General features: G+C 43.1%; 7 protein-coding genes across 7 annotated transcripts; 6 read left to right on the forward strand and 1 right to left on the reverse strand. All coding sequences in view use genetic code 12, as the record gives it.

Moving 5' to 3' along the window:
* Positions 1-1053: 1053 nt before the first annotated feature.
* Positions 1054-1941, forward strand: HAP41 (Hap41p; the record flags this gene model as incomplete). The annotated part of the gene is made up of 1 exon (XM_001482292.1): positions 1054-1941. One exon carries the CDS (start codon positions 1054-1056, stop codon positions 1939-1941), a length of 888 nt encoding a protein of 295 aa, XP_001482342.2.
* A 1424-nt stretch (positions 1942-3365) lies between these two features.
* Positions 3366-5228, forward strand: XKS1 (xylulokinase; the record flags this gene model as incomplete). The annotated part of the gene is made up of 1 exon (XM_001482293.1): positions 3366-5228. One exon carries the CDS (start codon positions 3366-3368, stop codon positions 5226-5228), a length of 1863 nt encoding a protein of 620 aa, XP_001482343.2.
* A 70-nt stretch (positions 5229-5298) lies between these two features.
* On the forward strand, positions 5299-6834 carry PGUG_05364 (uncharacterized protein; the record flags this gene model as incomplete). Its single annotated transcript, XM_001482294.1, has 1 exon — positions 5299-6834. One exon carries the CDS (start codon positions 5299-5301, stop codon positions 6832-6834), a length of 1536 nt encoding a protein of 511 aa, XP_001482344.2.
* Positions 6835-6938: 104 nt separating this feature from the next.
* Positions 6939-8051, forward strand: LYS1 (saccharopine dehydrogenase (NAD+, L-lysine-forming); the record flags this gene model as incomplete). The annotated part of the gene is made up of 1 exon (XM_001482295.1): positions 6939-8051. The coding sequence occupies one exon, from the start codon at positions 6939-6941 to the stop codon at positions 8049-8051; it is 1113 nt and encodes a 370-aa protein (XP_001482345.1).
* Positions 8052-8205: 154 nt separating this feature from the next.
* PGUG_05366 (uncharacterized protein) lies at positions 8206-9423 on the reverse strand (the record flags this gene model as incomplete). Its single annotated transcript, XM_001482296.1, has 1 exon — positions 8206-9423. The coding sequence occupies one exon, from the start codon at positions 9421-9423 to the stop codon at positions 8206-8208; it is 1218 nt and encodes a 405-aa protein (XP_001482346.1).
* Positions 9424-10552: 1129 nt separating this feature from the next.
* Positions 10553-11272, forward strand: PGUG_05367 (2'-5' RNA ligase family protein; the record flags this gene model as incomplete). Its single annotated transcript, XM_001482297.1, has 1 exon — positions 10553-11272. The coding sequence occupies one exon, from the start codon at positions 10553-10555 to the stop codon at positions 11270-11272; it is 720 nt and encodes a 239-aa protein (XP_001482347.2).
* Positions 11273-11372: 100 nt separating this feature from the next.
* Positions 11373-13283, forward strand: PGUG_05368 (anaphase promoting complex subunit; the record flags this gene model as incomplete). Its single annotated transcript, XM_001482298.1, has 1 exon — positions 11373-13283. One exon carries the CDS (start codon positions 11373-11375, stop codon positions 13281-13283), a length of 1911 nt encoding a protein of 636 aa, XP_001482348.2.
* Between the last annotated feature and the right edge of the window lie 322 nt (positions 13284-13605).

Below are 13605 nucleotides of genomic sequence, written 5' to 3' on the forward strand. Positions count from 1 at the left end.
TGTTGTCTGTGGTGAATGTGGACACAATTGATGAAGCCATCACATTGGTGAATGCCAACAAGTATGGAAATGGAGTTTCATTATTCACTCTGTCGGGAGCTTCTGCACAGAAATTCACCAAGAACATCGCTCCGGGCCAGGTAGGTATCAACGTTCCAATTCCAGTGCCATTGCCAATGTTTTCGTTCACCGGAAACAAAGGGTCTTTCTTGGGAGACCTCAATTTTTACGGCAAAGCAGGAATCACGTTTTTGACCAAACCAAAAACCATTACTACATTATGGAAGACCACCCCCTTCGAAGAGGGTCTCAAGCCATCTACAGTGATGCCCACGCAACAGTAAGTACATAGCCAACAGTCTCCGAATCTTTGAACCAGTCTTGTGCTCGCATCTAACCCCGTCGTAAGTCCATAGTGGTGTCACTTGTATGCCGGCCGTGCAGCAGCAAGAATCCGGGGACTGCGATGCGATGCAGGAACCCAAGACCCGAGACATCCTAAATTTCCCGGCATCCTGCACCGGATGCGTCAGTCCGCCCGTGGAAGCCGCGGCAGGTTGGTTTGAGCTGCTGGCAACAAAATACTTTTGGTGGCTTTTAAGTAGTTTTATATCACTTTAATCATATTTGTGGTACAGTGTGTTGTTATACTTGTTTCGTTTGCATTAAAAATTCTCGTCTCGGACTTACATCAGCGGTGTTAAGTGTCGCATCCAGCCAGTAGGCGCCGACTGAAAAATTATTACCTCACCCGTCCTGTTCCGAGCACAGACATTTTCACATATATACTGGTGGGCAGCGCAACCGAGTCGCGCCAGCGAAAAACATTGATCGTTCGATTCGCAATTTAATTTATATCATCTATTCAATTATTGTCATTTATCATTGCCATATCATTGCCATATATCATTCATTGCCTTATTGCCATCTATTATTCTTTGGCACACTGTTATTGCATTGAATCATTATTTTCTATCCTTGTTCTTTGCATAACCGTCGCATTATCGATTTCCCCAGACTTGCTTCCATCTCGCTAAAAGCAACCAATGCCTCATGTCTTGTAACATACGGACTTCCAAAAAGTGGGTGCTTCCTCCAAAACCCAGACCAGGCCGCAAACCTACAGATAAACAAGACGAAAAACCTATGATCAACCATTCGATGTCAGCGCAAGAATTGACGTCAAACATTGCTATCATTACTTCCGAAAACCAACAGCTTAAAACTCATCTATTGTCGCTCATCTACGACTACAAAAACTTAAAACATCTTGTTCTCGACCGTTCACCTTCGTCGTCACCGGTGCCTCTGCATCTCGTTTCCTCCACCGAAAGACGCAAGCGGTCGTTCACAGAACTCAACCATTCGGATCCCATGAACAAATTGATCTCGGATATGAACGATTTGAGTCATAACACCCCATCGCTTTCGCCGGCTGAACCTGACACCCCTATAGAACCAGTAGACAATATGGAATATTCAGACACTGAAATTGACCAAGAAGTGTTCAGTTTCATCAACCTTGACATTCTCGACCAAAGAAAGACATTTCCCATTGACGAAGAGTCAGAGCCCGATTCTGAAGTGGAAGACGATGAAAATGAATCCCCCTCACTTTCCAGAACCACATCTCCATCTACATTTTCTGAGAATGAGGAAAATTCACTCATGACTACTCTCACCCGGTCCACTACCGTTTCCACCAATAACTCCTTTTTCCAAGACAGAAAAGTCAAACCCGGCAATTCTGCCGTCAAATTTTACGATCTCCCCAGTTTCACCCCATCGGACTATAATTTCACGTTTGAGAACATCGACCAGTCGGCCAACTTGATGTCGATCATACAAGAAGATAAATACAATATGGTTACAGATTTCCTAGAAGAGAAACTTATAGACAACGATCTTAACTATTACGTGCAAAACGAAAGATTGGGATGACTACGATTAATGCTATTTATTCGATGAAATAAAAAAAAATGTCATTCTGAAACGTAGAAATGCGACCTCGCTAAATTCTAAGCCTACCTCCCGAGCCGAGCGGGCACCACTCGCCGCACTGGGACCATGTGATGCCTACCACTCCTATTTCTATAAATAAGGTATAAACAAACATTGCTCTGCACTAAATTAGTGCACCTTATCTTGTTTGCACCCATCTTGATGCAATCTAGACTCCCCCTTTGCTTTGTTTACTAACACTATAAATACCTTCCTGCGACAACCTCTAACCTTAAATAGGCCTAGATTGACATTTGCCCTTATCAATTATTTGAAATGAAATTTACTACTGTTATATCTTTGCTTGCTACTTTGGCTTCTGCTATTGCTACCGCGACTCCAGTGGCTACCTACAATAGTTTCCAAGAATTGTCTGATGCGATCTTTGACTTTCCTCGGGGTTTGGCGTACTTTAGCAAAGATACCAATCAATGGCTTTTGTTTAACGAAGACCACGATGTAGATGAAGCTGCTTTTGAAAAGTACGCTTTGGTGGATACAGACGCTGCCATTTCTGCTGCGGAAAGTCAAGGATTTTCATGTGGAGAGATTTCGCAATCGTATACTTTCAGTGAGCCTCAAAGTACCGTGGCCGAGGTTCTTGTGAAGAGAGTTTCTTGCAAAATCAGCCCATGTAGCAATTCACAGACTTGCTGGCGAAATGGCTGCAAACAATGTATGGGAGGAAATGGTCGGTGTTTTGGAAACATTTAGCGAGGTGAGAACCAAAATTAGGATTCAATGCGCGAAAGTGCGATAAGATTTATGAATTTGTAACGAGACTGATTTGAAGTATATGTTTTTGACTGTGTAGAATGGACATGGGACATGGGGACATGGTAACATGGTAACATGGTAACAACGTGATTCGATAATTCTTTGTTAATGTCTTTTTTTGTGTTCTTCTCTTTTCTTGCCATTTCTTTCTTTCTTTTTTCTCGTCGTTCCTTACACCTCTCTTTATGTTCTCTTTCTCATCAAGTGTCCTCTCTCATTTTTCTCCCTTCGGATACGTCGCCTATTCCACCCCACCTTCCTGCCCACCATTCCTGCACCGCACCCACCGGCAACATTTCCTCTCCTGTATAATATTCCGAGAATTGTTTCGATATAAGTACCCATGGAAGCCCTCGTAGACCAGCTCGAATTCCCCATTGATTTCAAAGGCCAGGCTAAAGCCGAGAGACTCTCAACCATACTAGTTTACTCAGGAGTAGTGATAGCTTTATTAGCTGGCTTGATTACTCAAAACTTGACAATTTTGTTCTACGTGTTCTTTTCTTGTCTTGTTGCTACACTTGCCGTGGTGGTTCCTGCCTATCCTTTTTACAAAAAGAATCCCCCACAGTGGCTAAAGGTGAAATATGACTTCTAAATCCTCAGCTAATTACGAGCTGCTGAAAGAATTGTACTTGGGTTTTGATTTATCTACTCAGCAATTGAAAATCATTGCTACCAATGGTAAATTAGACCATTTGGGAACCTACAACGTGGAGTTTGACCAGGAGTTTGGAGAGAAATACGAGGTGAAAAAGGGGGTGAGAGTCAATGAACAGTCTGGTGAAATTGTGTCTCCAGTTGCAATGTGGCTCGATGCCATAGATTTCTTGTTTGGCAAGATGAAACAACAAAACTTTCCATTCGACAAGGTTGTTGGTATCAGTGGCTCTGGTCAGCAACATGGGTCTGTCTACTGGTCGCTGGATGCACCTCAATTGTTGTCTAACTTGGACGCTTCAACAACTCTTGCATCCCAGTTAAAATCTGCATTCACGTTTCCTGAATCTCCCAATTGGCAAGATCATTCTACGGGAGAGGAAATCAAGGTTTTTGAAGATACGGTCGGTGGTCCTGAAAAGCTCGCTGAGTTGACAGGCTCGAGGGCTCATTACCGATTCACGGGCCTTCAGATTCGAAAATTGGCAGTAAGAAAGAACCCAGAACTTTATAGAAAAACCCACAGAATCTCGTTGGTGTCCAGTTTTGTTGCCAGTGTGTTGTCTGGTGAAATCACTACTATTGAGCAAGCGGAAGCATGTGGAATGAACATCTACGATATCAAGAAGCACGACTATGACGATGAACTCTTGTCGTTGGCTGCAGGTGTTCATCCAAAGGCAGATAGCGCATCAGAAGAAGAACGAGAAAAGGGCATAGCATCGTTGAAAGAAAAGTTGGGTGAAGTGAAGAAAGTTTCTTATGACAATTGTGGAACAATTAGCTCATACTTTGTGAAAAAGTTTGGTCTCAACCCTTCTGCTCGTATTTACCCATTTACTGGTGACAATTTGGCGACGATTATTTCCTTGCCACTTCACCCAAACGATATCTTGTTGTCATTGGGTACCTCGACCACTGTGTTATTGGTGACTCAAAATTTCAAGCCATCGGCTCAATACCACTTGTTTGTTCATCCAACTATGCCCAACCACTATATGGGTATGATATGCTACTGCAATGGTGCACTTGCTCGTGAAAAGGTTCGAGATGCTTTGAATGAAAAGTACAGCTTGGAAAAGAACTCGTGGGACAAGTTCAACGAGGTTTTGGACAGTTCCAAGAAATTTGACAACAAGTTGGGAATCTATTTTCCTCTAGGCGAGATAGTGCCCAATGCCTCTGCCCAGTTCAAGCGCAGTAAGCTTGCCAATGGCAAGATTGAAGATGTGGAGTCGTGGGATATCGACGAGGATGTTAGTTCTATTGTGGAATCTCAATCATTGAGTGCTCGACTTCGTGCGGGTCCTATGTTGAACGGTTCTGACTCGAGTAATTCCTCAACACCCGAATTAGACGAGTCGTCATCAGGCGAGAGCTCCAAATTGAAGAAGATGTACCACGAACTCCACTCGGAATTTGGTGATTTGTACACCGATGGTGAGAAACACACATATGGGTCTTTGACGTCTCGTCCCAGGAACACTTTTTTTGTTGGCGGAGCATCCAATAACCTCAGTATTGTGAGAAAGATGGCGTCTATACTTGGAGCCATGGACCACAACTACAAGGTGGAAATTCCCAATGCCTGTGCTTTAGGTGGGGCATACAAAGCTAGCTGGAGTCACACCTGTGAGAAGAAAAACCAATGGATCAACTATGATGACTACATTAGCCAAAACTTCCATTTTGACGATTTGGACCCAGTACAAGTGAAGGACGAATGGGAGAGCTATTTCAAGGGGATGGGAATGCTCGCCAAGATGGAGGAGAATTTGAAGCATGATTAGCTAAAGACAAGCATAGACGATATTTTCGCACTCGTATTTTCAGATCAAATAATCTTGATATACATCTTCAATGAGAAAGTGTACCGCCATATTGGGCACATACAAGAGCACTAGGCCACGTTTGGGTCTTGGATTTGTGTTTACTAGACTCTATAGTACCCAGAATGAACTTTTAGAACAGATCAAGAACCGCATACAATCTATTTCAGATGACCAAAATGGTAAATTTGTGACTTCTCTCATGTCAACCTTGAACGGTAAAGACGACCAATATCGTTCATTGGTGAAGCAGATCAATGAACTAGACAGTATACCCGAAGATACAAGACACTCAATCTTGAATGAGGTTCTTTCATTAGCATTGAAGCATGACTTTTCGCTCTACTATAATGTACCTGAAAATCATCAATGGTCAGCAAAAGCTATCAAAACACTTGTTCAGGCAAACCCAGGTCGTGCAATGTCTACCTGGGAGCTAATTGCTCGTCATTCGATCGATCCTGCTGATGATCTTCTCGAAGTGCTTGTTGAAAAGGCACTTTTTGGAGAACGATATGAACAGGAAGAAAGCGAACAATTTGAGTTTAGCGGGATGCACATATACAAGGCGATAGACTTATTTGGAAGGATTAGCCAGCCCAGCAAAGAAATCCTGAAGTTGCTTGTGAGCACGTTGATAGAACAGAATGCACTTAGCTCATTGAAATATGCCAAGATAGACCCTACGATCTTGAAAGAGATTTTAGAGGAAGACATCTCTCCTGTTGCGTACTTGAGGATTTTCCAGGTTTTGTTTGAGCTTGAACCAGGCATGTTATCAAAGAAGGACTTGAGTAAGGCACTCCTAAATTGTTACGCTAGTAACAAACTGAGCTTTGAAACTGCATTGGATCATGACACGAAGTCTTGCAAACAATTGGAGAAGTTTTTCGGAGAGCCAATGGCTCCCATTGATACAAAGTTGTTGATGGTAACTATTGTTGCATACATCGATCAGATCAAACTAGACAGCGACAGAACTCCGGACTCTCTTTTATTGAGACTCGAGATGGTCAGAGCATATGGTATCTATCTCGATGATATAAGTGCTGCTTTGGAAAAGTTTCATTACTATCAAACTCACGACAAATTTGGGATTGAATTTGTACAGCTCAATCTTCAGCAAGCATTCACTTACCAAGCAGTACTACAGGACAACCCTCATTACCTCAAAGTTGCCGAGACACTCATTACCCCAGAACAAATTGCTGTTACTTCTTTGAAACATTTGATTCTAGCAAGGTCGGCATTTGATGTCAATTCAAGTCTCGAACTCTACAATGATTACATCCAAAAAGTGTCTAAAGACATCAATTCCACCACCAACAGATCTGCAGCAGGACAATTGACCGAAGCGTTGATGCTAGCTAACCTCTACAACAACGACAGAGAATTTGCCCATGTAATATTCGATGGAGCTGTCGCACTGGGCACTGTAAAAGACGAGCACGAAATTACAAAATTACAAAATCTTTTCAAGGTTTACGGGGATGCGTGGAAGCACGACAATTGGGAGTCAGCAAAGCCCATTCTCAAGTCGGAAATACTCAAACATATTCAACAATGAATAGGTGATAAACCCGATACCACAGTTCCTGCATGCGCCAATGACTCATATGCAATCTATCATATAAAACACGAGTCTCATTCAACTGAAAAATTCCACTGAACATGTCAGCACCTGTTTCTTTACATCTCAGAGCCGAGACCAAGCCCTTAGAGGCCAGAGCCGGATTGTCACCATCCGTAACCAAGGAATTATTGGATGCTGGTTTCAAGGTTTATGTTGAAAAGAGTTCACAATCCACTTTCGACGCCGACGAATATGCTAAAGTTGGCGCTGAAATTGTACCTGAGGGTTCGTGGAAGGAAGCTCCCAAGGACCGTATAATCTATGGATTAAAGGCGTTGCCAGAAGATGAAACTTTTCCTCTTGTTCATGAACACATCCAATTTGCTCATTGCTACAAGGACCAAGCTGGATGGAAGGATGTCTTGTCGAGATTTCCTGCCGGAAACGGAACGTTATACGACTTGGAGTTCTTAGTGAACGACGAGGGCCGTAGAGTCGCCGCGTTTGGTTTCTATGCTGGTTTTGCTGGAGCTGCAATTGGTTTGAAGGACTGGGCTTTCAAGCAGACTCACGCCGATAATGAGGAGTTGCGTGGTGTCACTCCATATGCCACTGAGGAAGAGTTAATTAAGGACGTTAAGGAGGATCTCGATGCTGCTTTGGCCAAAAATGGGGGCAAGTACCCACAATGTTTGGTCATTGGTGCCTTGGGTAGATGCGGCTCTGGAGCCGTGTCTTTGTTCAAGAAGGCTGGTATTCCCGATGAAAAGATTCTCCAATGGGATATGAAGGAAACTGCCCGCGGTGGACCTTTTGAGGAAATCACTGACTCGGACATTTTCATCAACTGTATCTACTTGTCCCAACCCATTCCTCCATTTGTCAGTTCCGAGACCTTGAATTCCGAAAAGAGAAAGTTGAGAACTATAGTCGATGTGTCCGCCGACACCACCAACCCAAACAACCCTATTCCAGTGTACACTGTAATCACTGATTTCGACAAACCAACGGCCCTTGTCGAAACCACTGCTGGTCCAAAGTTGTCTGTGTGCTCCATTGACCACTTGCCTTCGTTGGTTCCTAGAGAAGCCTCTGAAACCTTTGCTAAGGACTTGTTGCCTACATTGCTCCAGCTTCCTGATAGAAATACTGCTCCGGTGTACCAGAGAGCCAAGCAACTTTTCGAAAAGCATGTCGCCAGATTGAATTAATAAGGCTCGGTAATTGATACTGGTTATGTATGGATGCGCCTATAGAGAGTTTTCTTGAACTATCTTGACTGTTAACATTAATGTAAAGCAATTAGTACTCGAATTGACGAACTGGTCATTTTGCTACCTATAAACCCATCGCTACTCTAGATCGCTACTCGAGTGTAACGCTCACCTTGGACTTTTGATTCTTCTTCTTTTTCTTTGGTTTCATGACTTTCTTGATCTCTTCACCATCAGTCTCATATTCCGATTCTGGGGCTGGTTCATCGTCCTCTGTCAAACGTCGTTTCATGGTACTGGATTTCTCTACGCTTTCTGAGCAAGCAGATACACAATTGAGTCTTTCTCCTGAATCGTAAACTGCAACTTCGGTTTTTTCTTGAATGTCCCATACCACGATTTTACCATCTGAAGACACCGAAATTAAGTAGGTCTTTCCCGCAGTTTCCGTAGGATTGGAAAATACCGTGATATCCTTCACACGGTTAGAGTGTCCTCTTAAACTGAATGCTGCTTCCAAGGTTTCTTGCTCATCTGGAGACCCACCTTCTTCACATAGTTTTGACATTTTGTAGAATTCAATGAGACCTTTCCCATTTCCTGTGATCAACCATTCTTCTCCATCAATGACTGCTACTTGCATGCACATGAGAGTAGATGCAAATTTAATTCTTCTAATCATAGTGGCTGAAGATGTGCTGTAAACGAGAATTTGACTCAAGAGTCCAACCACAAAATTTTCACCAGATTGTGACCATGCTACCTTTTCTGGTGCCTGACCCAAATGTATCTTACCCTTGATCTTGAGGACAGCAGCTTTCTTAGCAGTCATAAGATTCCATAACCGTACTGTGTAGTCCTGAGAAACCGAGATAGCCACTCTTCCAGAAGGATGTATAGCTACGTCATTGACCTTTCCCTGGTGTCCCTTCAAGGTGCCAAACACCTCCCAGTCCTTAGTTCGCCACACAATGATTTTACCGTCTTCTGAGCCGGAAATCAACCACTTACCAGATTTTTCAGTAACACCTGCTTCATGTTTCTCGTCTGAAAATCGTAATGTGGTCACCGTTCCTTGATGACTGAGGAGATTGCCTAGCTCTTTACGCTTTTGCAAGTCGTAGATACGTATATGCTCGTCGTTAGAACCTGTAACCAAGTATCTCTTGGCGATATCCATACATTTGATGGAGAGTGAATGTGCTTGAAAATGAAAAATAGGTTGGAAAACGGGCTCTTTGCCAAGTATGAGTGACAAGCACAAAAGATTGTGCTCGTAGGACCCTGCCATAATACGAAATTGTACCGGAGCACCGCTCATATTGTGTATTAAAGAAGAGGGTGATGTGCGATGAGGTAGAGACTGCATCAAGATGGCTCGAAAAGTTGTCGCACAGAGAAAGGCTCTATGCAGGTGACGCAAATTAGATGGAACGAACGATACTTTAGTAGACTAGCTACCTGAGGTTCCAGGTCGTGATCTGTCACTATTTCGAAAGGGACTGTTCTCTTGTCAAGTCACCATTTAGTCACCATTTACATTTTTTGTGAATGCGAAATGTAGTTTCACAGTTTACCCTTTGGCCCTGAACCGGATTTTTTAATGACTTCAGTCAGATCTGTACTCAAGTCGGCTTTTATAATGTTTCGTTTTCAATCTCGGAAATATTTTCTCTCAGCTTGAAATCTTGTGTCTTATACTTGAAAATTGCTCTACGCACTATTTGCAGCCATCGCACCTGTATAAGAGCAAATACATATACTTGGCATACCGGAATGATATTAGCAGGGACCCCTTAAGCTGTTCCAGAGTTACTGCTGTGCTAGTTGAGAAGTTGGTTTTCTTGAGTAATTTCTAGCAAATTAGTGACTTTCAATAAAAGTTTATTAGACTTATTTTAATTCTTATTTCTTGTTAGGTGTTGGTCGAGCCTTTTACTGTGAGAGAACATTGAGATAATGGAATGAACGATCCATTGGAGGAAGAAATCAATTACTTTCATGGTACTGTAAACCTTTACGAATGACGTTAACCGAAGCAATAGATGAAAAGGCTAAATAATTCAACTTTCATTTTTTTTTCCCAATTGTTGATTTCTTTATCGCTAGCGTGGCTTTTGCCATTTCTATGTACGCAAGGAAGCCAAAAAGGGTTGAGCCCAAGATATGGGACTTCTGGCTATCCATGGATTTCTGTCAGCTATTTGGTTTTTCACTACAAATCGATAAGAACCACTTAAAAATCATACAAGTGTCTCTTCAGCCTTTCCTTTACTATAACCTCAAATTCATCACCACTAAAACGCATTAAGAAAACCACTACACATACAACTCTTGCCGAGCATCGACCGAGAATCCTGTACACAAACGGTTGCAACCGATCGACCTCGATCGATAATTGAGACTTGGTATTCGCGTATACTTAAGTTCTTCGTTCTATATCCTGGCCGACTATAAGTCATTTTTAGTCATTTTAGTCCAATTCTTTACTTTAATCAATGAACCCATTCACCTCTCTAGCAGAGCAATACGCTTCTGAAGAGGCTCAAAACAATTACAGAATAAACAGAAACGATACTCAGCAAAAACTACTCCTTGAAAATCCCGCTGTAAATGTTGATCCTGTTCTTGCGGGAACGGAGAACGACAAGCGAATGTCTTGTTGCATAGTGTCTCGGCCAGACAATCCAACGAAAGAGCTCATTCTGTCGATTCAACATCAGTTGCAGAGTTCGATATCGACGGAAATTTGGTTGACACCGCCGGAAAACTTGCACATGACCCTTTTGGAAGTTGCCCATTCACGCCCTGAGAAAGAGATCGAATCCCTTGTACATACTTTGAAACCAAAAATGGAAGCAATTAACTCAATCACTGTGAAAGGTCCGGTACTCAAACACCCATTATTGTGTTTTGATGCAAATGCGGTGGCATTGTCGTTCACATCTTCCTATCCTACCCATACCAAGCTCCGTGAAAGTCTCTACGACTTTGTTACTCATCATGGAGTTGACATTCTACCACGCTACGCAGGTCCATCTGCTCATATAACCATCGCGCGCTTCAAAGAACAACTTTCTACTGAAGATGTAAAACATATGTTAAAAACAATTGCATCGATAAACAAGTCCATGCCAAACCACGAGTGGAAAATTACATCGGCATCACTCTCATCGGGCATTATCTGGTACGGCCAACAGGGCACTATGTTTCAGTAGCTGGACCATTCCTATCTGTACACCCATACACCACAACGTTTGTTCGATCCAAAGTATTAATGTTGTTTGCAACAATTACCCTCCTTACCCAAAACACACTATGGTGAACCAACGAACCCCGTCTCAACACAATTCGACCTTGTTCATTCTGCCGCACATTGCTACCCGCCGACAACTCTTCAAGACACCCCCAAACCCTTCTACAAAGCTCTTGGACTCACCAGGGTCTCATTCGTTTTTTCTTGAACGAAGTGTTACAGGTGAAGGAAATGATTCTGATCCACTTACTCTCGTCGAGAGGCTACGCTTGTGGCGTCATGATGCTCTCATGCAACATCAATATCAAACAGCTGCATTTGTGGGAGATAAAGTACTCTCCTTGACCCACGACGCCAATGATGCTTTCTGGTTGGCTCAAGTATATTACAATAGCGGGCAATATTTGCGAGCGAAGGAGCTTATACTGGGAAAACCTGAATACGAAAAGTCAGTTACGTGCCGATATCTCGCTGCTCGAAGTGCCATTAAGCTAGAATTGTGGGATGAAGCATTGGATCTTGTAGGTGAAAATAACCCATTCAGCGACCGTTCAGATCGTGCTCGTGGAGAAAGAACTATTCTTTCAGATAATAAGCGTACAGAACAGCCCCCAAAAGAAGTTGGTGACGGGGGAATAAAACTCGAAGCGTCGATGTGCTACTTGAGAGGAATGATTTATGCCAACCAGAATAATTTTGAAAGAGCCAAAGAATGTTACAAGGAGGCCTTGGTGGTAGATGTCAAGTGCTATGAGGCATTCAACGAACTTGTGTCTAATAGCATGATGATGCCAGCTGAAGAATGGGACTTTGTGCAAAATCTTCGTTACGATGATGATTTAATAAGGCTATTGTATTGCAGCCGCTTGAGCAAGTACGTGAACCGCGCGCGGTACGAGGAGGCCGATACCATTCTCAACCAAGAATACGAACTACATGACAATAATGACCTACTCGTCAATAGGGCCAATTATTTATATGTTCTGTGCAACTTTGACGAGTGTCTACAAGTTTGTGAAAAAGTGCTAGCACAAGACCATCTCAACTTTGAAATACTTCCCCTCTACTTTAGCTGTCTTTACGAAAATGGCGGGAAAAACAAGCTCTTTCTCAAGGCACACCAATTGGCCGATACCCATCCAACAGATCCCGTAACTTGGTTGGCTATAGGCACCTACTACTTGCTGGTCAATAACCTCCCCGAAGCTCGAAAATTCTTTTCAAAGGCGACTCTTTTGGATCCAAACCATGGCTATGCCTGGATAGGTTTCGGCCATACATTTGCTGCCGACGGTGAACACGAACAGGCTATGTCCGCGTATGCTTTTGCTGCTCGTCTCTATCCTGGAACTCATCTTCCCCATCTATTTTTGGGCATGCAACATTTTCTCATGAACAATTTCAGTCTCGCCCAAGAGTATCTCCAGTCACTGTACCAGATCTGTGCCACAGATCCCCTCCTTCTCAATGAACTCGGAGTGGTCTGCTTCCATCGTAATAATCTATCTCGAGCCCAAGCATATTTTGAGGAAGCGCTTGCAGCCGCTAAGCACCTCAATGCCGACTCCAAAGCTTGGATATCGATACACACTAATTTGGGACACACGTTTCGTCGGTCCAAGCAACTAGAAAAAGCACTAGAATGCTTTCAGCAAGTACTCCGTCTTAGCCACAAAGATGATGCCAGTATTTTGGCGGCCGTTGGACTTGTTCACTTGAAGTTGGGGAATGCTTCAATGGCAGTGGAATCGCTTCATAATTCACTCGCGATATCTCCATCGAATCCAATTGCAAACGACCTCCTCAAGAGAGCGTTGGAGTTGAGTCGAGACTCGTTTGCGTCGGTTCAAGTGCCTGGAATACCCAAATCAAAGAGACTAGACGATAAGCAAGATGTTAGTGAACTCGCCGAATCGCTAAAGAGAGGTGAGGAGTCAAGTGAAGATGAAGAAATGGAGATTGAAAGCGACTAACCCAAGCACGATAACTATAAGCACTATACGAAACCCATCACAAGCCACACACAAGCATCTCGTTCCTGAACCTAATTACTACTTTGAGAAAATATCTACAAAGTCCAATAGAAGTTCTTGAGGAAGTTCTGCTGGAGCCTCATAGAGCCTCATAGAAGCTCCGAGCTCGTAAATAGCTAATCTCTACGTTGACAATGCCCGGCCTGTATTCAACCTGGTTTTCGTGCTTCGTCTATTTTGATTTCGCCCTGCGCGGCCTGCTGCGGGAAGAACAATAAAACTGTCTAAAAGGGGTATGGAACCTCCTTTGTATACGGATCAA

This window comes from Meyerozyma guilliermondii, genomic scaffold (genome assembly GCF_000149425.1).
Source record: "Meyerozyma guilliermondii ATCC 6260 scaffold_7 genomic scaffold, whole genome shotgun sequence".
Classification (NCBI taxonomy): Eukaryota; Fungi; Ascomycota; class Pichiomycetes; order Serinales; family Debaryomycetaceae; genus Meyerozyma; species Meyerozyma guilliermondii.